This window comes from Pezoporus occidentalis, unplaced genomic scaffold, assembly GCF_034315485.1.
Source record: "Pezoporus occidentalis ecotype Australia unplaced genomic scaffold, CSIRO_AGI_Poc_V1 ctg6, whole genome shotgun sequence".
NCBI lineage: Eukaryota > Metazoa > Chordata > Aves > Psittaciformes > Psittacidae > Pezoporus > Pezoporus occidentalis.
Genome location: NW_026915943.1, coordinates 5693052 through 5720458, shown reverse-complemented (window position 1 = coordinate 5720458; position 27407 = coordinate 5693052). Strand labels below are relative to the sequence as shown.

The window sequence follows — 27407 nt, the reverse complement described above, 5'->3', positions numbered from 1 at the left end:
TCCCCATCCACTAAATGGTACGGTGACACTTGTCATCTTCAAGTCCTACACGATCAAAAACACCTTCCAAAAGCTGAGCGACTGTGTCCTCGTTTCAGCTGGGATAGAGTTAATGTAGATTTACACACACAGTGTGGATTTAAACCGTGACAGACTGCCATTACTGTTTACCTGAATATTGAGGGAAATGAGGCAGTAAAGTCAAACAAATCTATCTGCATGTGCTGCTGGTGAGAAATCAGAAGAGCTCTTGTTCAAGATGAAATTCAGTATTTCCACATATGACAGACAGCTTGGATCAAATAGTTGAAAGCCAGTGCTATGGAGAAAACTAGGTCAATACAACTGGGTATCTACTGAATAGTAAGCTGTGTAGCTCAACAAAAAGTTGGCCCAGTTATTAAGCCCTGTCTCTGATCAAGTCAGCAGATTTATGCCTAAACCGCTGTCAGGGCTGTTTTGTGATTTTGGCCTTTTGACAGCAAAATTCATGCTCTGCTCTTGGATCATTATGTTCAGAGGAAGTTCAAACAATAACAGGGAAATGTCAGAATCCATGATTAAAACACAATGAGGTTTGGCTCCTGCTCTTTAGCCTAAGCAGGTCATTCTGGTAATGACTCAAATTCGGCTGTATAGACTCTGACCAACCACAACATCTCTTCATACTTCTTTTGTAACCCAGTATCCTGCAGAATCTGAAAGGCAGATTCATGAAGATGCAAATGTTGTTGTCATCATCATAGAAATAACCTTCAGGCACAACTGTACTGCTAAACCAGAGAAGTAAAGGCATATGCCAATTCAACATAATTTAATACATTTTTTAAAATATAAGTAATTGTTCCCATTTGCATAGTGCATTTAGTACGAAAATGAAAAAAAAAGCACTTATGATGCTAATAAAACTTTGTAGGATGTTATGAAATTAAAGTAGGAAACCAATTTCTTAAGCAAATAAACTACAATACCAGCCACTGATCAGTTGATCTCCTAAGAGTAATGCAGCAATGAGTTATCTGTCAATGCTTTAGCCACACTCACAAAAAAAGCCAGTTTTGATAAAGCTGGAGATGAGGATGCCACGTATTTATCTGCCTGATATAAAAGTTTATAGTCAACTCTTTTAATATAATGGTTAAGAAGATCTAAGAACAGGCTTACCCATTTTTTTCTTAAATATCTGGGAAATAACATTAGGAAAAGATCCTTTGCCTCTATTAAAAATCTTTATGAAGGTAATTCTAACACACATGAAAGAACTCCAGCCAGAATGCGGATAAATGCTGTAAAGGAGGCAATGGAATCAAAGGCTTCAAGATGACATGGTGATGGGGGAGTAAAAAGCAAAAGAAAAGCAACTCGAATGTGAATGCTGTTTTCTTGCAGTAAATACACCCAGTAAAAACGTGTAGTTCTCTGTAGAATACAGCAACTGAGGGAAAGCAAATTTCAGGGTTAACTATCTTAAAGATCAGTGTTCTGTCTGGAGACAATAGGTGGCACTCTGTAGCTACCTAAGAAAAAGCAATAGTCTTAACATCCAGTGTTTCTGGAATGCACGTTTCTGCCTCCAGCTTTAAATACTTCCCCCATTTACAAATTCTTCCTTGCTAAACACTGCTGAAGGTGAGTTTCTAGGTGCCAACAAAGTGTACTAGCACTTTAATTTGGTGTGTGTGCATGCTTTATGCCCTCCTGCAGCTTTGTACCAAATACAAACAGAGAAGTGCAGCAGGGGAAATCAAGCAGAAATTAGAACGGAGTGTGAGATGAAAACATTCCTGGACTGACAGAAGGCAGCAGAAGGAAAAAGAGAAAGAAGGGAGAAAAAAAGAGCAAAGAAAAGAGAGAACAGGATAAATTGAGACAGTGGATGTGTGAAGGAGAGCAGGGAATGAATTAAAAAGGCAGAGAAGGAAGAAAGGAAGATTTACTGTAATGCAGCCAGGAGCAAAGGAGCAAATAAAGTGCTGCAATCCACACAAATTTACAGGCTCAGAAATCAATGGGAGAATCGATTTGGATGGACTTGATTACTTGCTTCAGGGAATGCATCAGATCAGAGTCTGTAAAGCTCATTACAAATTGCAGGCCTGATGTAAGAGCAAAGTTATGAAATTAATATTTGAAACCTGTAAGTAGCAACAAATCAGAGTGGGTGAAGCTGTGACACTTAGGAAGATGTCTTCTGCCATAAAATGCAATTACCAAAACAAGAATCAAAAAGGGAGGTGTTTTTCCTCCTAAGCACTTCTTGTTGCTCCTGTTTGCTTATTTGGTCATTATCTTGAAAATAGCTGCTACATTTGTACTCAATATTTGATCAGTTTACTCTTTTACAATAGGAAAATGACAAGACAAAACAAGTGAGCATCCTTGTCATTCTTCTATAGATTGTGAATCCACGTAATTCTAGAGTTAATTCAAGAGAATAAAAACTGGACTGATAAACGAAGGGGAAAATCTTTCTGAAAACAAGCAATTCTTATAATAACTGACTGAAAGAAAATCCATTTTTAATTTGCTTATTTTGTGCTGCTGGCTACATGAAAGAACGCAGTCAGTTTTAGTATTCATCTCACACTCACACAGCTCCATCTTTCTCTTTCTTTTCTGCCATCTATAAAATTGGGGTGTTGACATGAATCTGGGCTTTTTGGAACATCTATAGAAATATTAAGCACACTGGGTGCTTTCAAATACCAAACCCTAGAGACTTCTTTAGTTATATATAATCAATGTGGTACCCCAAATCTGCAGGGACTTAGAAATATGGCTTTGATCTTGCTTTGGCTGCAGGTTTTTTGATGTTTTAGTATGGGGTTTTTTGATGTTTAGGTTTTTTGGGGGGAGGAGGGTTCAAAAAATGCTGTTTGCTTCACAAAGGATATTAAAACCATACATCTATTCATGCACATGCTGATCTGGTGTTACAGTAGCACATACCATAGAAAACCCAGAAGGATATTTATCTTAGTGTTTGCATAGGGGTAGTACCAGTCTCCAGCTAAGTCCCCAACACCCTCTGTGCAAAGCACCACACACATATAATGCAACAATAAAGCATTCAAGCTACTTAAAGGAACAAATAGCAGGAGGGAAATTTGAAGTAGAAAGATATTGTATTAGATGATTAAAGTCACATATTAGTAGCACATCAGGGGTACAACCCCCCCAAATCTAAGGGAGCAAAGCAGCCTTATCTTGAGCAGCACAGTGTTTGGCTTCTGACAATTCACTGTGTGAGCACTGAGCTATGCCTGGCTAGGGTCAGTTGGCTACTCAAGCCATTTCTTCCTCAAAACAATACTTCCAGTTTTCTGCTTGTGCTTGAAGAAATTCTGATAACTGCATTTTATTTCAGACAGCCAAAAGTCTTCAGACTGGAAGGACCTAAAAAGGTAATTCAAATAGACTGAGCATGCTTCTTCACAGCATTTAACACAGAGAGCTAGGATGGGCAGAGAATGCGCCAGCGTGTATGATGCTTTAAAAGCTGATTAATCACACCAGAGAGAATCTGAAATCTTAAGTGCCTTAAGGCCTGGACCATGCACACACCTTTATAAAAGGTACTGAAGTTCAGACAAAACCAACCTTACTCAGCTTATTTAATTTTTAGTACCATCTACTATTCAGCTCCACAGCAATTTAGACAAAAACCTACCACCTGTAGTGCTCTCATTTATTGCTTTATTGCAGTATCACTTCTCTTGCATCTTGGCTTTTACTTTTCTGCTTGTTATTCCCCTCCTAGGCTTGGCAAAAACTTTCCACCGCGATGTGAAACAGCACAACCTCTTGCCTTCCATCCCAGCCTGATCTCCCTTTCCTCTGGGGTTTCCAAACCACCATAACCTGGCAGCGGTAGGGAGCTGGCAAACCTTCCCTTCTTTGGACCCCAGTACTTCACTTTCTAAGAGCTTAGGAGGAGCTGAACGCATCAGTGTTACCCATCAGTGCTGCTCTAGACCCAGTGAGGTCTGATCCCTAATTTGTGACTTTAATTATTATCATCTTGATTTCAATTATGCTTGAAACTAGCAAAAATAAGGAAACCTTCATGTTATCTCTCGCAGTCACATTGAGCACCACAATGCAGACAGGTAACTGCCTTCTTAAACTGAGACAGTGTTTTAGTTATGAGCAGAGGGTTCATTTTCATTACCTGCAATTGCTGAGTGACTTAGTATTTCATTTACTAAATGCTGCTATACTAAAAACTAAGCCGTTAATGAGATGTTCATTTATCACAGCACATTCTCAAATATAATTTTACTTACTACGGTTACCCATTCTGCTTGAAACAAGTATTTTATCTGTTTATTTCACTATACTTTCCTTGGCATTTCTTGTTGATTGAATGCTGACATTAACTGTAGCAGCAGTACTTTATCCCAACTTTAATACTGACTGCATTTTTAATGCATTTATTCTGCAAACAGCATGTCTAACTTGTCACAAACTTTGAAGTATATTTAATACAAGGGAACCTACTGGGACCCAGACTTCAGCCTGACTGATGTATGCATGACTACACTGGCTTATACATGTGCAACTTTATTTGTTTTTTGGGAACCCCTCTGGACTTCAACAGTTTTTCATTTTGCCTTTTGTAGAGGAATTAAAGCCTGCACACCAGGCAATGTTTTCTGGCTACAGCTGGCAAGATGGAGTTGGCATACAGGGGCAATCTCGTACTTGAAAAGCTGGTCTGCATTTTTGCCATGACACCTGACATTTACTTTAAATGCACAGGAATATGTCTCCTAGATTTAGGAAACCTCATTGATTTCTAGAGCGACAATGTAGGACAGCTAATATGCTCTTTGACTTTGAAAGGGACACTCGTTCATTTATACTTTGTCTCATGTAAGCACTTGTCTCTCTTCCCTGGTCCAGGAAGTGCATTATTCACATGCTAATAATCAAAATAAATCCTCAAAACTGCATCTCTGTTCCACCTCTTATAGCAGCTCCATACGAGGAAGCTTGCTTTACCTCCTGCTTTTTCAAACTATTGGCTCCATATTGAAACCACTTTTCTATTAACTATAACTTACAGCATTTGATGGCTCTATTTACCATGAATGTGCTGGCTTCCCAGGTTGTAAACAAAGCTAGATGAGATGGAAATGGTGATAGGTGACTGCACTGCACTGTCAGGAGACAGGAAATATTCAAAGGCTAAGAGAATACCTGGAAACAGCAGTGCCTCTAAGCCATGTTTCAAAATATCAATAAACAGCCCGTTAGTAGCAAGCGTCCAAAATTACTCTATATAAGACACTTTTGAAACACAAAGCAGTATCTGTCATGTTCAGAATAAAAATTCTTACCCTTAGTCATGGTTCAAATGCTGTTTATTTATGTATAAATATTTATATATATTTGAGATACTCGGTCATGTTGATAAACTCATTTAAACTTTCCATCAAAACACTCTTGATAGAGTAAGTTGAAATCCCAGTTTCTAAGCAGCTCAGCAGAAGAGATGACTGGTAGCATATAAAGTACAATTTAGTCTGAATGTCAACTGCAGAGACGATAGCTATCATACACCACTAACATTATAGGTTAGTACAGAAGGATTTCCAAGTAGCAGGTTTCAGTTTTCATCCAACAATTCTTCTATTTTGGATACTCACATTTAAAATTGTTCATTAAAACCATTGGAACCATTTTAAACCATTTTAAAAGCTTTGCTAAAACCATTTCAAAAAAATCAAACCAACAATATTTTCAAAGTCAAATGTTAGAGTTTTCTTGTTTTTAAACCATGCAAAGAAGCCATTAGGGGAGTTACGGATTAGATCGCACTAACGAGAACATCAAACACCTCTGAATTCATGCTTTTATACACATAATAAATCTGGTCGCCTCATGTACAGTCATTGCACTGTGAAGAATATATGGCTTGAATATAAAGGAAATTTAATCTTTAAAGACCTTTGGATTTTTCTCACCTTGCTATTCTTTTTTGTTTTTTTTTTTTTTTGCTGTCCATGAAGTCCACAAAATCCCTCCCTGAAAACCCCATTTTTATGTATAAATCCATTCCCTAGATGAAAAAAAGCTATTAAAGTTTTTCAAGAATCTATTCCAGCCAGCTCAATTATCACATATTCAACAGGGTGGAAAAGAATCAATGCCAGCAAATGCAGTTCCCCCTGTATTTCTTTAACCCCCCCATAATTCATTTCTCCTTCAGAGGACCCAATAATTATATTACTTGAGTGACTACACAGTCAGTCACACTGAGCCAGCATGGAAGCCACGGATCTGAGCGCAGGCTAGGGATGCCTTGCGCATAAAGTAGCTTTTACAAAGTGCATCTCAAAAGCAATAAAATGAGTCACCTAAATATAGGGCTCTGATGGAAACTTAGTTCCTAAAAGAAAGAAATAACTTTGTTTTGACCTCAAATTGTATTAGCTATAAACACACTTAGCAGCATGGACTTCACCAAAACATCAGAATAAATTGAGCTTTAATGAAATGAAATATTTAGGGCTGAGCTGATTACTTAATTTTGCTCAGTGGTGTAGTAGGCTAACAGTCCCACTTTCCTATGTGAAATGAAATATGACTCAGTGTAAGTTGATTAGTAATAATTACAAGCCAGATATTCTTCTACCTCCTGAACAGCAAGAGACCTGTAATATCAATTGCAAATATCCTGCACTCTAATGATTCATATACAATTTATGCAAGTCAACTGCATGGCCAGTACAGATTCTACAATCTATCTAAAAATTCACATAGACAGATTGATTTCCAAATTTCAATAGGAGTCTAAACCTATAGGATACCTCCTGAATTATGGAGTCCAGTGGACCAAGTCACAGACAGCATAATAGGATTTCTTTCCTTAAATCACAATTTACTAATTTTTTATTTATTTTCCTTTTTTTTTTTTAAACTAATTACCATTTTAATTGAGAAACTTGCTCTTGAAGCTCAATTTTATATCAAACATCAATTTATTCATGAGTTGATTTGAGGAAAAGGGAATTAATATATGACCCTCTGTGTTCGTTATGGAGAGAGATAAAGAAATCCAGAAGAAGGGTGTTTAAGCACTGAGAAAGGTTGTCCAAAACGTGTCCAATCTTCACATTGGAGAACCTTGAACAAACTGATCTAACTTGAAACTAGCACTGTTTTGAGGTTGGATGATTAGGGCTTTATTTATAGGATTACCTTCCAGATGACAGCCCTTAAGAGATAAGCACCTTTTCAGTAGCAATTTCATTATTCAGTCTTGTTTTCAATGAATAATTACTAGATATGTCCTATACATTTTAAATAAAAGCTTAAAATCTTAGGTCTTAGATCTAGATAAGAAAGGAACAAAATGAGACTTGTGAGAAAAACATTTCAGACTTCACTTAGGAATGGACTATTTCACATATCTAACTCTTTTTCTTCTGACTGCACCACAGTAAGGTTGCAACAGAAACCAGCATACAAGATGACATCTTTCCTCTGTGGAAACTTTGGATTCTCACTTTTATCACAAGAAAGAAAAGCTTTGAAACAGGACCTGACAGCAGGCAATGACAAGTTATTACCCATGCCTACAAAATATTTCAAACAGTTCCACATTTCCATGGATGGGGAGAAAGAAATCTAACATTTGCTGTAAACTACGCGAGTCGGTGCAACAAAAATCTGTGTTTCAGTGTTAAACATCAGCTTTTCTAAGATCATAAAGATGCAAGAATATTAACTGTGGTTCAGAATGATTCATACTTTGCCCAACTGTTTTTGTTAAAATGGAATCAGCTAAATACTCAGAGCTGTGCTTCTACAATTAACAAAGATATGCAGCAGCACAGAATGATTCTTCTCTACAGGTACTTCTTCATTCTTAGTTCCAGACACTTTGTCAAAAAGAACTCATGCATGCATTAATAAAACACAGTAAGACTTCACTGTGCATTTCCATGATTAGTGGAATATTTACAGCTAACACATGCAAATATTGGCATTAGTTAAGTGAGATGAATTGAAGACACCATATTTACTATATCTCTATGACATATTCTTATCTCCATGAAAACCAGACCTTTCAGTGTAAGCATCTAGAAAAGATCAGCCCTAATTTGAAAGTAGCTATTTCTTCATCTCACAGACTTAAGCCACATCTAGTTAACAGCTATGTGTACATGGGTAGTTCAGTGTCTGGCTGAGGGGTATCTGAGAGCTCTACAGGCAGCTTCAACAGAGAATCATCTTACCCTTCCACAGAAATGGTCCGCTGCAAGCTCACTGTGGGCGGACGCGTTGCAGTGCTGTGCTGGGAATGACTGTATGACCAAGGAAGAAGAAAGAAAAGCATTTGTTAAAGAAATGGAAGTTTCTCTCATTCTTATTCTCTTTAGCAGTTTAGCTAATGCTAAATTAGAAATAACAATCAGATTGTTTTACACGTCTCTAAAGCATTTAGACTTCAGTGATGCTTATCACTTCATAAAAGTGTTCAACCCTGCAGACTCTGTTGTTTAAAGTCAGGTTTCATTCCTCATTAAAAGGAGACAGAAAGAGAGTGACGCCCCCTTATCTTTTTCATTCTTTTTAAATATATATATACATACACACAGTTCAGTGACTTAAAATAACTTGGATCCTAGTTGTTCTGCTAAATATGTTAACCATAAACCACAAGGTTATTTTCAGAGCAGAAGGTAAATAGTAAATGATGTTTTCAATCTAATTCTCTGTGTTTCTCAGGTAGAATGCTCAGTAAAAGAGAACATTCACTGCTTATAACTGCACTATAATGTAACTTTGAATTTTACAAATTTCAACCAACATTCACTTTTCTATCAAAGTATCTTGATTTTTTCCACATGAAATTTTATTAATCTGAGACACGTTTAGGGAAAAACATGATATTTCCTAAGCAAAACACAGACTCCCTGGAAAAAAAAAAATCTTTTTAGATTAAAAATCCTGAATTCTAACGGCTTCTCATATGCCATGTTGCCATGAGTAAGAAACCTCAAAAATAGTTATGTTATATAAACCTAATAAATTAGACAGCATATGTTAACCTCAGTATTGTACTAGAATAACATTGTTCCATTACTATTCATGTAAATATAAAAAGACAACAACACAGCATCAAAGGCATTTCTGTGATAATAAGTAACATTCTTTATCCAAGACAATGTGTTTTTAAATTCTAAAATGTAGAAAGATCTGGATGCATGTTCTGATTAGTGTAAATGGCTACATCACATAATGAGGCCCAGTATTAATAATGCAAAGTACACATTAAAATTGAATCTTTAGGTCAATTTTTATATCTGTGACTCTACCAACAGCACATTTTGTCTTGCTTTTGAGCTCCATATAAAACTCGAGCTGTTTGTTCAGAAGCACAGTTTTCATAAGCTAAAACATTTGATATTAGTGAGCAACACATCGATTTTATACTTATTTTGTCGCTTAAAGAAAAGTATGCCCCATAGCAGTGCTGCATTTTATTGGTGCATTCAGCTGATGGGCTTCAGGATTGCTGCTTAACTCAGGTTACTTTGTGCAAAACTTTACGGTTATAACCTCTCTGCTTCTAAGTATTTTCTATAGTGAATGAAAAAAGACTAAGAATTTTATCACAATACTGTTTGTAATGGCCTTTACAGAACTAGCAAAAACTCAGATTTTATAGAAGATCTGTTTGACATCACTTACTTTCCTTTAATACGGGACAAATTACCTTTCTGGACGCCTACCAACCTAGACCTAAAGCTGCTCTTGGCTGCACTGATAAATTTATTGATGGATTTCACTATTCAGCTATGTTAAAAAATGTTGATATCTTTTTATAAATGAAGCTTATTATTCTTTAAAACATTCCTGCATGGAAACATTGGTAAACATACTGTTTTGAACTTTCTAAGAAAAATCACTGTTGAAACATGAAACTGAAATGAGAGCAAACAGCATTTCCAGACATGATTAGGAGCACCATGTTCCTTGATTTTGGATGTCAAGTCTAAAACAACTCCAGAGCTCTGCATTGCCAAGAGAGGTTATCCATCCCTTTCAGCAAATCAGAATTGTAACATCTCAGCAAAGGGAAAGGTGCTCAGAACTCACTAATCACTCTCCTCAGCCACTTGAGAAATTGTGCTGTGCCACCATAGCTTGATAGTTAACCTCACACAGTATTACTATGGCTGGGGCAAGAAGCAGCAAATTAACAAAGGATTATCCAGACAGGGTGACAAAAGAATATTCAGAAGGAAGAGCAGATTCTTGGAAAAACAAAGCACAGTTAAGTGATGGAGTGGAAAAAAAAAGGCTGGGATGGCAATATTACTTTCTATTGTATGAGATGATCTGTTCAGTAATGTAATCCCATAATAAGTACGAATTAAAGCAATGATTTCAATTCAATATTCTCCCTCAATTACGAAACCACTGAAACGCCAGTTGTCATCAGTATCCCTCACTAGAATGACTAACTCTTTATGCAAAGCTGTGTGAGGAACTTTATACCTTACTCCTTCCAACCCACTCCTATTGGCAATATTCCTCCCATTAGAAACCCTTTTCCAACCCTGGGTATTTGTGACAGAGAGTTCAAACAAGTCCTTAGCTTTTTTCATTAAAATAATTTGTAACTGATGGTATGAAAACTCATTTTTTGTAGATAATTATAAAAATCAAGTTTGATGCTCAGTACAAGCTTAAGCTTTCTAAGGTATCGTCATGAATAAAATGACACCTAAAAATCAAACCTGCGATTTAATCACTGCTTGATACAAGTGGCTATCCAGTTGGAGACAGAAGTAACAGTCTGATATCACTTCTAACTGACTTCTTTAAAAGATAAAGCTCCTGGTAGCTTGTGTCAAAGTGATGAAACCAGAAGAAGCTTTTTCCATCAAATGCTTAATACGGTTGTGCAAGTGTCAAGCCTTTTGTATCACCAAAGAAAACTTCTGAGTTACTGCCACTGACATTTTCTGTCTATGAGGAATGCCTAAACATAGATACTTTCATCCCTAAGAGATATGTAGCTAACCAGCATATTTTTACAGTCACAGATGTAAGTATTCAAAGTTTGACATTTAGGCTTATAAAAATGCTACCCTTTCTCTGAAATGACACAGAATGAACATCTCCATAATTTTAATAATACAAAGTAATGATATTTCAATATACTCTTCAGTATTACAGCCACACAAGATGGGCTTTCCATGAAGAAATGAATCTCACACCTTGTAAAATACCACTTTTAACTTAATTCTATTTATTTTTAGATCATTGAGACAATGGAAATATCCTATTCTTGTAAGAATATTCGTATGAGTGAAGGAACAAAAATGAGATTAGACATGAATAATAAGGGTAAAACAGGGAGCAAAGAATCCAATTGCTCTTTTAATGGGGGGGGGTGGGGTTAACCCTTTTCTTAGGCAAGGTCTGGCACTTCATGACTTTCCTAACTACTAAAACCCCTGCGGCCTGTTGTCAATGTATTTTTTTAAATGTTTCTTATTAAAATAATATTAGCAATAAGTATTATAGCAATTAGAAGGTGAGTAGCCAGTCTCCTTAGTTTTAATTCTGTTCAAGCCTAAGGATGCTCTGAAGGCAATTCTGCTGTGTGGATGATGCCAAAACTGGAGGCAGCATCATAAACCCTTCTTATCCTGTAGGGACCACATGAACTACAGCCTTTCCTTCACAAATGACACCTTCACCATTACACAATATCCCAGTGAAATCCCTACCCAGGATGAAACAATCATATTAGGGAAATATTTATTGTGTCTTAAGCATCCATAATGCAAATTGACAACTAAGAATAAGTGCAGACTATCATTAAGGGATCAGACTGCATGACAGTCAAATCAGAATTCATCCCGAAGCCTGCCTATAGCGCTGAGGCTCGAAGAAAGAAGATTGTCACAATCTCAAATTTTTCGTGGTCTCTTTCATTCACATAAAGCCAATACATATTGTCTATACACACAGCATACTAGAAAAGCCATGAGGTTTCCCCTCCCAAACCACTTCTTATCAAACAAAGAGCAGTCGTCCTCTATTTGCTACAGTTCTAATATAGGAAACCTTTTGTTTTCAAATATAGGAAACCTTTTGTTTTCATATATCTTTGTTTTGACAAGCCAAAACTGACAACCTAAAAGTCATTATGTGCTTCCTAAACCAGTGACATGCATCTTCTCATAAAGAAGCAGTGTTGCAGATGGTGGCACAGACTGGACAGAGACCCTGAACACTGGTTTTGGAGCAGCATTCTTGAGGTCCCAATTCTGAAGCTGTCACACAGAAGTATACAAAATCCATTTGTCTATCAATATGTTCTGTGCAGAAAGAAAACCCCAAATAAACCACCTCAAACTAGAGCTCTGAGTTATTCTTTGTTATCCATAATACTAAAACCAAAAAGAATGATAAATACAATATCAAGAAAGTTCCACTGGGGAACAGTGAAGGGAAGTCTTAACAGTTTATGATGTATTCTCAAACTTGTTGTTTCTTATGGCAAGGATTGAAGACAGCAGTGCAGTTGTTTATAAAGCTTCTGAGGTTTTACTTTGATGGATGTAAGAATTTAAGAAGGCAATATGCTTTAATTCCATTAATGTGGACTTTTAATTCAGTTTAGTGAAGTGAAACCAGCCTTTCTGATGCTGCCAACAGCTAAACTTCTAACTTAAATGAGCTTTTGTTCTCCTGTGAGATTAATTAGGAGACCATAAAGTGCTTTTTTCTATTAATTTTATCTCCACAACAAACAGATTAATAATAGCCAGTACTGACAGTTACTGACCCATACTGGAAATGTCAAACTAACCAGTCTCCCATCAGAGGTAAATAGGAAGCATCAGAGAATAGGACATTCAATCCTGCTACTTTCAGATCACCCTTAAGCAACGAAGCCAGAGTGAGATATGACACAGATTTCATGCACAGGCACATGCAGTGAGGATTTTTGAAGCTTATATTTAAATGGCATCTGTACATATATTTTGCCAATAGCATTCCAACACTAAACACCTATCCAGTGGAAAACAGAAAAGAAACACAAGACTGTCACTCTACCGACAAATATGTAGAATAAGGATCACTCTATATCTCTGTTCAGGTTCTCTGGAGTAATTTACCTTACACAAGCAAAATCGACAAGGTTTCTGAGCTCTTCTTCCTTTCCTTCCTGCCTGCCTTTGTGCCTGCCTGCATGCCTGCCCTCCTTCCTCCCTTCCCCAAACAGCACCCACAAAGAGTGGTTAGCCATATTCCCCAACCTAAAGTATTTGAGTTACTGCAGCCCTAAATTAGCATCCTATAGCAATAAGGAAGAATGCAAGGTGAAACTGTGACTCAGAGGAATGCTTCAGCTCCTGGAATAAAGCTAATTATCCACCTTTGTTAGTAGTGTGCCTAAGTCAGCACCTATCTTTAAAGTGGTGAAACATCCACTGACTTCAAATCTGCCTCCTTACAGCTGAGGTAATTGCAGGTGATAATGATAAGCTTTAAAATATAGAAAGTATGTTTATGTGAGAAGGAATTGTTATTTTAGCTTGAAACATAATGTTTAAAAAAGCTGAGAAGTTTGGATGTGGGGGAAACTGAAATTAGGAATGCTATTTAAAGGAGTAGAATGAGGGGACATACTGTTGCATTCCGATGTTCCCATGTAGGGTACATACAGACTTACACAGTACTGTGAAGAGCACAGCAATGAGCAACCAAGGTTTATTGAGTGAAAAATGTTAAGAAAAATATACTGGGACAAACTGATACAAAATTAAGTGGAATTTTAGGAACCAGATTTTAGGAATCACATTAAAAGACCACTTTTAATGACTCAGACACGCTACCTTGTTCTCTTAGGAGGTTATTCTGCTCTAGATGTCACTGTGAGGTACTGATTTCTGTTATAACTTAGGGGTTTTTTTTTGTTTTGCTCCTTTTCATCCCATCCTTCTTCTAGTTCATTCTGTTCCTTATTCATATCTTCTCATACTTTGGACAGAGCTGGGTTTTCAGAACTGGGATGCCTAAATCTCTGTGACATTACAAGACATTCTGTTGCTGTTAAAAAAAGTAACTCTCAGTTCTTCTTACTAGCCTCGCAGTTGGAATAGTCCCTCATTAAATTAGTTTGACAATTATACCAGCTTAAGAGTGAAGTTTATCCATAAAAAATACTTGCAATAAGTGAAAAACATATGTAAGAACGTAGGAGGAAAAAAGAAAAAAAAGGAGAATGGTAGAACAAAGGAAATCACTTCAGTTGCTTAAGAAGTAACAGACTGAAATGGTTCATGAACATAAGAACTGAGTTGGGCTCTAGTTCCAGTTGTGTAAGAGAATGTAGTGCTACTTTCATGAATTCAAATAGGGACAGTTTGTTTAGGAATGACAGAAAATGGACACATTCTGCATGGCTTCCCAGTTATTTAAATCTCATGGCACGCTGGTACCAGTGCCTAATACAATGCTGAGTTTTCAATTCCTCATGGAGAAAGCAGCTGTGACCCTCCTAACTAGTCTTCGATATGTCGCTTCCGTAAATCAACATCACTAAGGTGTTTTTCCATACTGCTACACTCAAATGCCATATCTCATTTACTGTTTGCTATCACTCCTAATTCTTCCTTGGTATCTCCCTCTCTAGACACCAAGGTCAGTCCACAAGGAGGCAGGAGGTGCTCCAGGCACCAGAGCAGAGACTTCCTGGCTGCCCATGGTACAGCCCATGGTGAGGCGGCTGTGCCCCTGCAGCCCATGGAGGTCCATGGTGAAGCAGATCACCACCTGCAGCCCATGGAGGACCCCATGCTGAGCAGGTGGATGCCTGAAGGAAGCTGTGATCCCATGGGAAGCCTGCACTGGAGCAAGCTCCTGGCAGGACCTGTGGCACTGTGGAGAGAGGAGCCCATGCTGGAGCAGCTTGTTCTTGAAGGACTGCACCCCATGGAAGGGACACATACTGGAGCAGCTCATGAAGAACTGCAGCCCGTGAGAAGGACTCACTTTGGAGAAGCTCATGAAGGACTGTCTCGATGGGGGAGACCCCACACTGGAGCAGGGGAAGAGTTTTTGAGGAGGAAGGAGTGACAGAGACAGTGTATGATGAGCCGATCACAACCCTCACTCCCTGTACCCCTGTGCGGCTGGCGGGCAGGAGTTAGAGAAATTGGGAGTGAGGTTGAGCCCAGGAAGAAGGGAGGGAGGAAGGAGGTGTTCTTCAGATTTGGGTTTATTTGTCATTATCCTGTCCTGATTTGATTGGTGATGAATTAATTTCCCCAAGTTTTGCCCATGGCAGTAATCAATGAGTGAACTCTTCCTGCCCTTATCTTGACCCATGAGCCTTTCAATATATTTCTCTCCATGGTCCAGCTGAGAAGGGCAGTGATAGAGAGGCCTTTCAGTGGGCATATGGTGTGCAGCCAGGGACAGCCCACCAGTGATTATTTGCCACCCTTAATTTCAAATATCAGTATTTTTTATTAAAAATGGAAAGCAATAATACATGCAGCCATATATGTATTCTTTGGGTGTTGATGCTGGTGATAAGAGTAGGTCTAGGGCCACCACAGCTGAGCTCTGCCATAGGGTTCTGGTTGAGTGGGGTGTGCCAGGAGTCGGTAGCACAGCTTCCCTCAGCAGCTGTTCTGTGGCAGCTGCAATACACAGCACTCACCACTGTCCCATAACACCCTTTCTGATGTATTTCTAGTGCTGTGCATTGCTTCTGTAATGAAACATTATTTATTGCACACAGAAAGCTCATTAGTTTTCTGTGCAAGTAACAACGCAAGTATCTGCACCAAAATCCCTTTTCAGTGCAACTGAAAGTGAAAAGACATGAGCAATGACTTGAAAAATGGGTTCACTTTTAAGAAACTTTGAATAACAAAACTTAGAGAGAAATCAAAAAATATCTCAGTAGTTTTGGCAAAACTCTTATAGGCACAATAGGAACACTGTTGAGAGCTCCCTTCAGGAATCAGAGACCTAATTCCAATTCAGGATCCAAAAAAACCCAAGTATAACATGATTTTAACACAGAACTCTGTTAGACCAATCTTGTCATTAGAAAACTGACAGAGATTATGTCTTCATGGTTACATTTATCTCGCAATACTGCATTTAGTGCCTGGAACATCTTAGCTTTACTTGCTCTTTTCAAGGGAGGGTTGACTTTGCACTGAATATGACACTTGAAAAATAATTAATAGGACTTTTATACTGCATCTGCTTTTCCTCTAAAGAGTAGGGAAATCGTAGATAAATAAGTCTAATGACAGAGCTCAAATAACTGCAGCCCATTAATCTAATTTGGAAAGTCTCTATCCATCTCCATCCAAAGAAAAACAAGCACATAAAATCATTTTCATAGTAGTCATTGCACTGAATTTCACTTATTCAAGATAAAACACATGGATAATAACAGTTAATTAAAGTGATTTAAAATAGCAATGAAATGCTGTCTGATGCCAAACCATACCATGCCATTAACAAACATTTCTATATCCTATGAGATTCTGTATCAGTACATTTGCACAATAAAAACATTCCTACGGAAATTTAAGTTTTAATATTGTCTTTGTATAAGACCAAGTTCATTTCCTCTGTACTTATTAACTCTCACATGTGCATTGCAATGAATTACACTAAGTGTCAAGGTGAAAGAGCCAGAAAAGGTGTCTCTTCAGCTTCCATAGCAGTGGTTCATTAGAGCAAACAGAATGATCACAATGGAAAGAACATTAATTTAGATTAGGATCTATAATATATCAGAACAGCACACCTTATATTGCAGTTCCCCCGACAGTGTTTACTGCACTTGTGTGATACCTTCTGATAATGTTATCCCTCCTTTTGGATATACATTATCTCTATGCAAGCTAGGAATACAGGTTGAATATCTATCTTTTTTAACAGAACAGGGGTGAGAACTTCATCAATAGCTGAAGCTGCTATTTAGCCTCATTTTCCGTGTCATTCAAATCAGCCCAGCATGCATGTGTGCATGTGCAGCTATACCAAACAGAAAACCCCAAATCCTAGAGAAATACACACAGAGAAAAGCAAAAGTAGAAACAACATAATGCACAAATTAATGACATCCCAACAGAATTCACGCAAACAGCAGTGAATGGTGATTTGAAAATGCAGAAGTGTAAAGAATGCATTGTCAAAATGAAAGATGAATAGTAAAGAAATTCCACATTAAGTTCTTTTGTTTCTAATCTAATCTATACAAGCTATGACTCTTGAACTGAATTACTCAGCATTTCATGGGAAACATTCAGTGTATTACACTATGAGGTCCAAGAAGGAAGTATAAATTTGAACTAGATACAGAAACCAATTTAAAAATCTATTAATTTTTCTCACTCTGGGGTTACTCACAGTGGGAGTTTCAAGCACAAGCATCTCCCATAGCAAATCACTGTAATATTGTACAAGCACATTAGTAATTAATTTTGCCTGTCTTTGATTATAGGCCATAGATTGTATTAGATGAATTATGGGGTAGAGAGATTACTTATATGTTCCAATATGCCAATTCTTTTATCCCTAAATCGATATATAAACCACCTTCTATTTAAAGATGCTTGTTAAATTCAATCTTTGAAGAGAAGTTTAGCTATTTAGGAAAGAACAGTGAAAGGTACTTATGAAGAGGAAATAAGCCTGTAATAGTCATTAAGGTGAATTGTTTAAATAGAAACTTAATAGATAAATCATTTGAGGAAAACATTGGAAACTGATTTTAAAAGATTTACAAAATTAGCAAGCATGCATACATGACTGAGCTGATAAAGAGCCAATTTGTGATCCTTCTGGGAACTGATTTAATGCCATTAAGATACTTAATAGTATAAGTCCTGGACAACAGCCTGAGTTTTCTTCACTAAACTTTTCAAATATTTCATGTAGTTAGGGATCATTTCTTATAATTACAATCTTTTCATCAGTCAAACAGCAAACCCAAGGTTCTTGGGTTATTTCAAGGTTATTTTAGTGTGAAGGGTGAAGATGCTGCCACGTTTCTTCTCCTTTCAGCTTTCATTTATTTGACAAAGAGCTCTGGAAGTCCATCTCTCTTTGCTGTTTCCAGCTAATCAGTACTTTTGTACTTTTGTTGCCAAATATTTTGGCCAGAACCAGTTTTGGCACTGGATACACTGGGAGAAGAAACACTGCTCTTTAAGAGAAAACATATGAATAACAGACAGGGAAGCGCAACTAAGCATGAATCAATCAATAAAAATGGTCACAGTTGGATTTGTACCAACAGTTCATTCAATCTCAACTGGGACTAAACCGAAAATTTCATTGTCATTTAGCAATGTAAAGAGAAATAGCCATGCAAAGAAGCTATTTTTGGAGATGGGCATATTGTGTACATATTTATCCTGTGCATATGACCTAAGCTAACATTGCAAGTTTTTGATTCAGTTCTCCATGCGTTAGTTTTGAGGACAAAGCGGTTCTGTTGAAAACCCATGAATTCCCTGCAATCAGTGAGACACTTTACATATGAAATATGGATTACTCAGATGACACAAAAAACTGACAGAGGATAAGCCCATGCACTGGATGGTCATCCACATTTTCAAATCTTGCATTTGCAGGATTGGCAGGAAATTCCATGGCAATAGGCTCTTGTCTTTATAATTCCTTTGATACACTATTTCATTCCAAGTTATGCCTCTCTTCCAACTTACCAGGGTTGTCTACTGCTACAGGAAATATCTGTTTAAATAATCATGGTTTTAACCCGTGAAATTCTCCAAATACAGTTGGGTGAACGTACGTCAAGAAACCCAAAAAGGTGGTTTTTTCACTCCTCAGCTACTTCTGGATATAAAATGCTGATTTTTGTACCCAACTTAAGTGGAACAGTTTGATTGCTGCTTTCTTCTCCTGGCCCAAACATAGGACTGGAGAGATTCTACACCTTTGAGGAATCTGAATTAATTTAAATTTGCATCTTATTGTTAAACCTATGATAGCTACTGTAGCTGCAGAACTGTTTATTTAGATAAATCAGATATTGCTACACATCAGTCCCAAATACCAACTCTTCCGTTTCAGTGTCAATACAGAATGTATGTGTTAGGAAACAATAATTATTTCCATTTATATTTTTCATAGATAGCAATCCAGACCTGTTAAATATATACAGTAAATATACTGTGCACACCTCTGATTGAAAACAGAGGTAAAACAGCCAGCATTTTATGAAAGTAAATAGAATTTCTTCTCATATCACAGCTCATATTGTTCTCTACTTTGAGAGTGGTTTAAGCCTTTGAGAGATGAAACACTAATACTCTTCAATATATTTTATCAGGACCTATTTTAATTCACGTTTGCTGTTTCTTCTTAGAAATACAAATTTATCTGTACATACAATATTACTAAATTCCTGCATAGTGGTTAAGCAACCTGTGAATGAACATCCACAAGTCAAACGCTGGCTTCTATTTTTTTCCAGATATATATTTTATAAGTCAATTGAAGCTGTCTTAAATCTTCAGAAAGATGATTTAAATTTATATGCATGCCACTAAAATTCGAACTTGCACAATGTATGCTCAATTTGTGGACTTTCTTTACTGCTCCTTTTGGCTAGTGAGTCTGGAACTTCCCAGCCTCACTGTGGGTTTCAGACAGGACTTCAGCAAAGCCATTTACATTCTCCTTCTGCCAGCTCCCTGTCTCTATAAAAACAAAGATAAGTGAGATGTCCAGACTCTTACAGTGCTGGGAGCAATATTAAAGTAGACAAGACTAAAATTAATTTGTGCTATTCACCACGTCTGTGGGGAAGCTGAAGAAAACCTGTCATTTCCCGTGTTGCATCAATGTTGTACCTTTGTTACTTGACATTAATTAGGCTGGCTTTTTAAAGTGTAAAGTGGCAATGTAGCAGAATTGGGCAATTTAAACATGAAAACATGAAAGGTTGACATGGACAAAATTATATAAATCTGATGTGAAAAAATATTCTATCTTACTGAAGAGCTAATTTACATTAACTTTCATTAAAATCCTCGCTCATCATAGTGGCGATTACAAATAACTACAATTTTTTTTTGGCAGCATTGTGTTTTAGGGTTTACTCCTCAGCAATGGTCCATGCTGCTTGATTTATTTAATAAATTTACCTTTCAAAGCATTTAGGAACTTATTTTCCATGTGATGACAATCTTTATGTGGGATATCAAGTAGTACATTCAAATAGATTGTGAATATTTGAGAAACAATCTGAGATGATACTAAGTGCGATGCCATGTTATTTGAAAGTTAGTCTTGACAGGAAAGTTTAAACCTGCTTATAGTATTATGTTTCCTTGTTTATCCAAGCTCCAACAAAGTCAATGTAATTCTCCTTCTGACTTCATTGAGATGTGATTTGGTTTTTGTACTGTACTCGACTTCCTTTGTGGACTCCTGCTGCCTAATCCTCCTTTGGTCAAACAAAATTCTCCATTCTGTCATCAACTCAAAGCACTTTGGTGTTGTGTAAGATTGTATCAGGAAAAAAAGAAATAGTAAAGACAAGGAAAAGAAATAGGCTGATCATTGCAAAAAGTTCTGATCAGAATTTCTGGTTCTAAAGCACAATCTTCCAGTACCGCAGCTGAAAGTCCCAGTTATGTAATTCATGGCATAACAACATGAATGCTGATTATTGAGTGATGACTACAAGAGGTATGTGGGAAACCAGACAATATAGAAATTTCCATCAGGAGTGGTTTCACTCTTTGCATTCTTCCCTTTCTAATTGCTGTGCACATACCAACCCAGAGAAGCTTGAATCATTTGAGCCTCAGGATTCTAGAGAACACCTGTGACTTCAATGACACTCATGAATTCATTGCCTGTTCAGATGTCTTCATAAAACAAGACTTTTTATATACTTTCACTGAAGTAGCATAATATATAAAATGGTTGTAAAGGATTGATATGAAAAATTAACAACCTTCACTTATACTGCTGAATCTGAAATGTCGAAAGCAAATTCCCTTCTGCATGGTGCAATGACAGTATTATGTGAGTTTGTACCCTAGCCAAACCTGTATGACTTCTGCTTCCAACCAACCCTGTATAGTCACACTCTTGCCACAGATACTACATAAGTGCTCCTACCTGCAACTCTTAGTCACTGTACCCTGACTAGGCGAAGAGTTGATTACAGCTTATGCAATCTTCAACAGAGCAGCAACCAAACTGTCTACACATTTTCCTGATTATACCCGACTCAACTATTAATAAACATGGCCATTTATTGGAAGCAGGTTAGACTGCTTCATCAGCTAAACTATCTTGTCTAGAACCAGCTCAGGAGTATCTGAATGGTAGCTCTTGCATTAGGCTGTGTAGATGCACCCTACTACCAGTGAGTAGTGGCAAGCGACATTTGGTTTCCCTACTGTGTACTCCCCTCCAGGCAGGCTTCAGTGACTTGCAGGTGTGTATGTTGATTTGTTTTCTCTTTGCAAAGTGTAATACATTATGATGGTTTTAGGCTGCTTTTAAAGAAAAGTAGTCTTAAGGATACAGTCATTGCTATTCAGAATTCAGATGTTAGAAATCAGTGTAATCAAATCAAAAGCATTTTGTGATGTGTGAGACTGTGTACACAAGTGTACTCTCTCATTTTAGAGTTATATTATTTTTCTTGCTCTCTACTTCATCAGTGTAGTGATTCCAACTGCATAAAAGCAAGAACTATAATGAGCCTCAAAAGACAGAGCAAGCAACTCCAAACACGTGTGGAATGATGCATTTTCTTCATGGAGTATGGAAATACTCTGGAAAAAGAAATTGTCTTTGCATCTCCCTGGGGATTGGAATGTTTCTCTTCTGGCATTTCCTTAACAATATTGAAATTTTAATTTTCAAAGTCAAACTACATCTTCTTCTCCTTCCCTTTATCAGCTGAAAGAACGTATTTTAATATCTTGTCACTTCCGTTGACCTTGCTTTTTATGCAGTAACAGTAGTGTATTTATGCATTATAAGTATTATTTAAAAAATTCATATAAGCTGCTTCTAGTGATAGTCTTTAAAAATAAATAAAAACCTTTTAAAGAATAAACTGGTTAAGATCCCAAAACATTCTACATGCAAATTTACAATGACAATTTAGCTAAAGTTAGGTTCAACCCAAAAAGGTCAGTTGTATAACTAGGCTTTCACCAAATTCAGGGATTTTAGAGCCTGTAACTTTCTGCACATCTAATGAATGCTTTTTATTTTCTTTATAGTAAAGCAAAAAAAAACCTTTTCCCAGTGACTTCGTATTGATGCAGCAGCTTATAACTGCTTATGATGAACTGCTATGTCAATTTGTCCTACAGTTGCAAATTGGCACTGAATATCTTTGCATACATACATATGTTTTATCAATTGCAGATTTTTCTTGTCTTTTTCAATGTTTCCTATCAAAAACTCAGGTTCAGGGTTTTGCATTTCCCCTGTGTTTGTGAGTAACAGGTAAGCATCCCTCTTTCTGCCCTCTGTTTCCTGTTTCCATCCACCTCACCTCCAGTACTACTTCTCAAACCAATACAGTGATCAATACATTGATCAACAAATATTTCTGCAGTAACTTGATAAATATATAACCATTTGATAGCATTTTTTCCTAATGCTTGCACATCCATTTAAAATGGTTAACTGGACCAGAAATGGCAGAAGAATCTGATCCCACTGTTTCAGCCTTTGGCTACCGAAATCAGTTTTCCTTTACAATAGAATCACAGAATAGTTTGGGTTGGAAAGGACCTCAAGATCATCCAGTTCCAACCCCCTGTCATGGGCAGGGACACCTCACACTAAACCATGCCACCCAAGGCTCTGTACAGCCTGGCCTTGAACACTGCCAGGGATGGAGCATTCACAACTTCCCTGGGCAGCCCGTTCCAGTGCCTCACCACCCTTACAGGAAAGAACTTCTTCCTTATATCCAATCTAAACTTCCCGTTTAAGTTTTAACCCATTACCCCTTGTCCTGTCACTACAGTCCCTAAATAATTGGGAAATACTTATTACCCCCACAGACCCATAAAGGTAGAGCTATGCTCTGATAGTGGGGGAAAAATCTGAAAAGGAAAACAAAAATACATAGAAATTTTAGAGCAGACCCAGGAGGTGGGTCCCAACATGGCAGGAGTTTGTTTTAATCTTAATAATCCTGCATTTTAGACTATTCCATTCATATTTTATAACTTTTAGACAGAAGCAGTACACTGCTGTGAAGTCAGGGACGAGGATGTGGTTTAAACAGCTCATTCAGTTTTGCAACACCTTCTACAACTGTGTCCTCAAACAGGCTTGCAGTATCATTGGCCTTGCGCAGACTCAGCACAGTGCTACGTCCTGATTTCTGTACCACAGGCATATTTTCAGACATACTTTGTTAAACTCAGACCTTACTTGACTTGGCAAAACTAACAGAAATGGACACAGCTGCAAGTATCTACATATAGGGCTTATGTCAACAATAATAAATGGTGATAATTAAAACCAAAACGAACTTGGGGCCTGAGTCAGCACTGCATTATTCCAGTGGGATAACTGTAGTGTAAAACAAGACTAGCACAGGGCTGAGGGAAAGTTCATTATTACAGTGCTAATTCTCTGCCATTTCCATGACAAATTGCACTGTTATAATTAGAGGTCCCACCTGCTTTCCATGGGGCCTCCTATCACTCCACTTGGTACTAACGATCATTCTTTTTCACGCAGTGCAGAAAATCATGGGTATTTGCACCTATTGAAAATATCTTTTAACTCACCAGGACTGCTGGTGGTGTCTGTGGATGCATGTGATGCATTTCACAAATGGACAAAATTGAAGGAAAGCTTCAAATTGCTGAAATCATACAAGCTGTCAATAGCACAGGCAGATTTCTCAGTTCCCAGCTCTTTGCTTTAACCATTAGCTCTCTTGCTCCCTTGGTGCACAGCTACAACCCTGGAAATTACTCTTCCCCCAACAGGTACAGCACAGGTAGACACAGGGTAGCTTTATTTACCCTGTCTCCACAGTAAGATTTCATTTCTAAGCTCACAGAACTCTCTCATGGGGTAAAAAAGTGTAATTTGTTCTCCAGGTTAAATCTATCCTTGGGTTTCTGACGAGCTGAGAGCCTAGCAATTACTGTGACAGATGGAGTGAGGATTTTTATGATGTGGAAACACGTCTACAGGAATGAAACTGCAATCTCCAAACCCATTTCTCATATTGGCCTTTAGACAGTTGTCAGGTAATAATTGTCATTAACTTTCGTCACTGTGGACAAGATATGAATTAGTGAATGGCTCCATTAGCTTGTTACTATAGCACTCTTATGCGGAGTGACACTTGCTGTCAGATTTTTTGCCAACTATCCGGAATGCACATGAACCAGATATGGAATTAATATTAAAAATGGGGGTGTAAATTTCTCCCAACACTCAGAAGCATTTGAACATCAGGTCTGGAGTTTTGGAAGAACAGCTCCAAGGGGATTATCAGACACAGAAGAGGATGTTTGAGAGGGTGCTTATGCATCCTGAAAATAAACAATAATGTGTCTCACAGATATGACCCTTTCAAACAAGAAACTTATTGTGTGGACTTAGTTATGAACTGACTGGGTCTTCATGAGATAATCTGAAGCGTCACTCCTGCCTTGTATCTAGCCAGTAACTGCTGTAGCCGGCATTTGGTCAATGTTATTCTCTGAAGCAGACATCAGTTTTTGATGGTCATGGTCTACCTCAGCCTCCCCTTACTCGATGACTGATAGCCCTTGCCAAAAAAAAACCAGTTAAAAGTGGCCTGAAACTTTTCTATTCTCCTGGTTCCAGTCTTCACCATTAATCCAAGACATAGGAGCTGGCATTTGATAGTTCAGGAGTGTTTCCTGTGACTTTCTTAGAGACTGAATTTCAGAGCTTGCTCACAGGCATGGAAAGGAGCAAGACATCTTTCCTTTGCTCCCAACTGTCTCACTGTTGCTCTCTTTGCAATCATACCAGCAGGAAGATTTTAATACCAGTGATTTACAAATGTTTTCTTCCTGCAAGCTGATGGGTTTTGTCTTCTCTAAAGACATAGTAAGAAAAATACTGCTACTTAACTAAACTAAGTTAATATTTCTGTCCATTTTACGGGCTAAGAATATACAGTCTAATTTCCGTGGATGCAGAAAAAGAACAAAAATGGATCTGTAGCACTTGAGACCACAGTACACCTGAAAACCAAATCATATATTCCAAAAATATGAAACATCTCTCAAATGATGAAAGAGACAAAACACCTTATTTTTTCTCTTTTAAAAAAATTAACTCTATTCTGTTTAGAGACATTAGTTATCCTTCTCAGTATAACTGAGAAGATTATTTTACTGATAGATAAAGCAAAGTGAATAGAATTAAGTAATTTGCTCAACTATAGTGATTTAGTCAGCAGCACAACTGGGAAAGCCCAGCAGCTCTAACGTGAAGCATTCCAACTTAACCTGAAAGGCTTCTGTAACTTTACATAATTAAACACTTGAACTGTAGGGATTTTATGCTTTTACAGGCAATCGTCTCTCTGAGTTTTTAAAGGGTGCATCTTTGTAATAATTTTAATTACTAGTGTCTAAAACAGAAGAGTTCTCATTAAAAATAGGAAAGAGCATAAAAGAGTCAGTAGGAATGCTTGTTCTTATTAAGGTCAGAGATTCATCCATGCAAACATGAGAGCTGAGGCTGATAGCATCATTTTTCTTTCATTAACTATAACAGTTATATATGACTGGATTATTTACTTTAAGAGAACACTTGAGTCAGGGCTAAAAAGGAATTAAAGGAACCTGTTCCAGTTAAGACTTTTTAATTTGTTAATTGAAAATGATAAGGAAACCCCACAATTAATTTGTATCATCTCCAAAAGATCCTAAATAATTTAAAGGCCTCAGGAGTCTGATTCACAAGCAGGAGCAATCTACATTGAGGCTCTGCATTTGAGTTATAGACAATTAGTCAACATAGTTTATGCTGATTTTGTTTTGCCTTATAATATATAGCTATGAAATATTGCAGTTCTGGAGCTGCTTTCAGAAGCAACAACACACAGTCAAGCCTAATAGGTCTGTAGTTGCATGCATCTACATGCATCTTGTCAATCACTTCAATGTGTGCTCCTCATGTGAGTCCAGGTACCCAAACCTATTTTTAGAAAGGTCTAGAGGTGCCAGAGTTAAGGTACTTGAATTTCTAAAGACGATTTGGGAGTGAAGGCCATAGCGCTTAGATACCTAATTCCCACTGAAATCAGCAATAACATGATGCTCCAGTTCCCATCAGTATGAACATCAGTACCCACAGCAGCCTCTGAGTTGACCAGTTTAATCTCTTAAATTGCTTAGGGGTTGCTATATGCTCTGTGCCTCTGAATGCCTAAAACTGTGTATAGACATATCTTGCAGTAACTCCTTAGGGAGTTACTTTATCAAGAGTTATTTTAACCAGGTATCTTTTATTTTCTAAAGATGTTTTTTTTTCCTCTGGGACAATATAATTATTGTCTATTCAAAAATCTACAGAAAGGACTGTGTATTTATTCCCTTCCACTGTCTTTAAGCAGTGATATTTAGTAGTGCAAATTCACTCGATATAAGCTTGTTGTCTGGGGCTGGATAGTGTAAAATGCAAATCAGTCCAGAATTTGACTCCAAAGTGTTAAAATAGGAAAAACTACAAATCTATTCCAACTCTGACTTTAAATATTAAAGTATTTAAACACGTCTGCCCCAAATAGAATAATTTCAAATCTTTAATTCGTATTTCCCCCCCCAATATAAGTAAATGAATACAACTAAACAGTAGAAGTTCATTTTAAATTCAAGATGGCTCTGTTTGTGTGGGGCAAGCTGAAGATTCAATTCCATAATGTCATTGCTTTTTACTGCTTGTTTGATAGGTCCCATTTTCAGGTTGCCAGGCATTTCAAAAAGATCAAAATAGGGCTAGATGTGTTTTGGGAGATATAATTCCCATATTAAACACATGGGATTGAAAAGGGGATGATGAGTACTCCTGTACAATGTGTATTTCAATAAAGATGACAAGAGCCTCCCTGGAAGGCAGCCTCACACAAGTACACTTATATGCATCATTTTGACAATAAGCTCGCTCCCAGATGGTGATTGTGAAGAAAAAGGCTGCTCAGATATTAACAAATGAGAAAGGGCTCTATAGCAGTGACTGCTAGAGAGACCTACCTTTTTCAAGTGCAGTTAACTTCCTGCAAGGATCAGTGAAAAGCAATCAAAACCTTTTCAGCTGTCCCTTCATGGCCTATGGAGGGATCCCAGGGATCCCTAACAATCATTTAGTTAACC

At 37.4% G+C, this 27407-nt stretch overlaps 1 protein-coding gene across 36 annotated transcripts in view; it reads right to left on the bottom strand.

The window, feature by feature from the left end:
* DLG2 (discs large MAGUK scaffold protein 2) overlaps positions 1-27407 on the bottom strand; it is a 1003655-nt gene that overhangs the window by 221339 nt on the left and 754909 nt on the right. For all 36 annotated transcript variants that reach the window (XM_062639108.1, XM_062639096.1, XM_062639094.1 and 33 more), the window contains one exon: positions 8247-8315. In XM_062639108.1, the coding sequence (XP_062495092.1) occupies positions 8247-8315 (69 nt within the window). The remainder of the gene's footprint in view (positions 1-8246; positions 8316-27407) is intronic.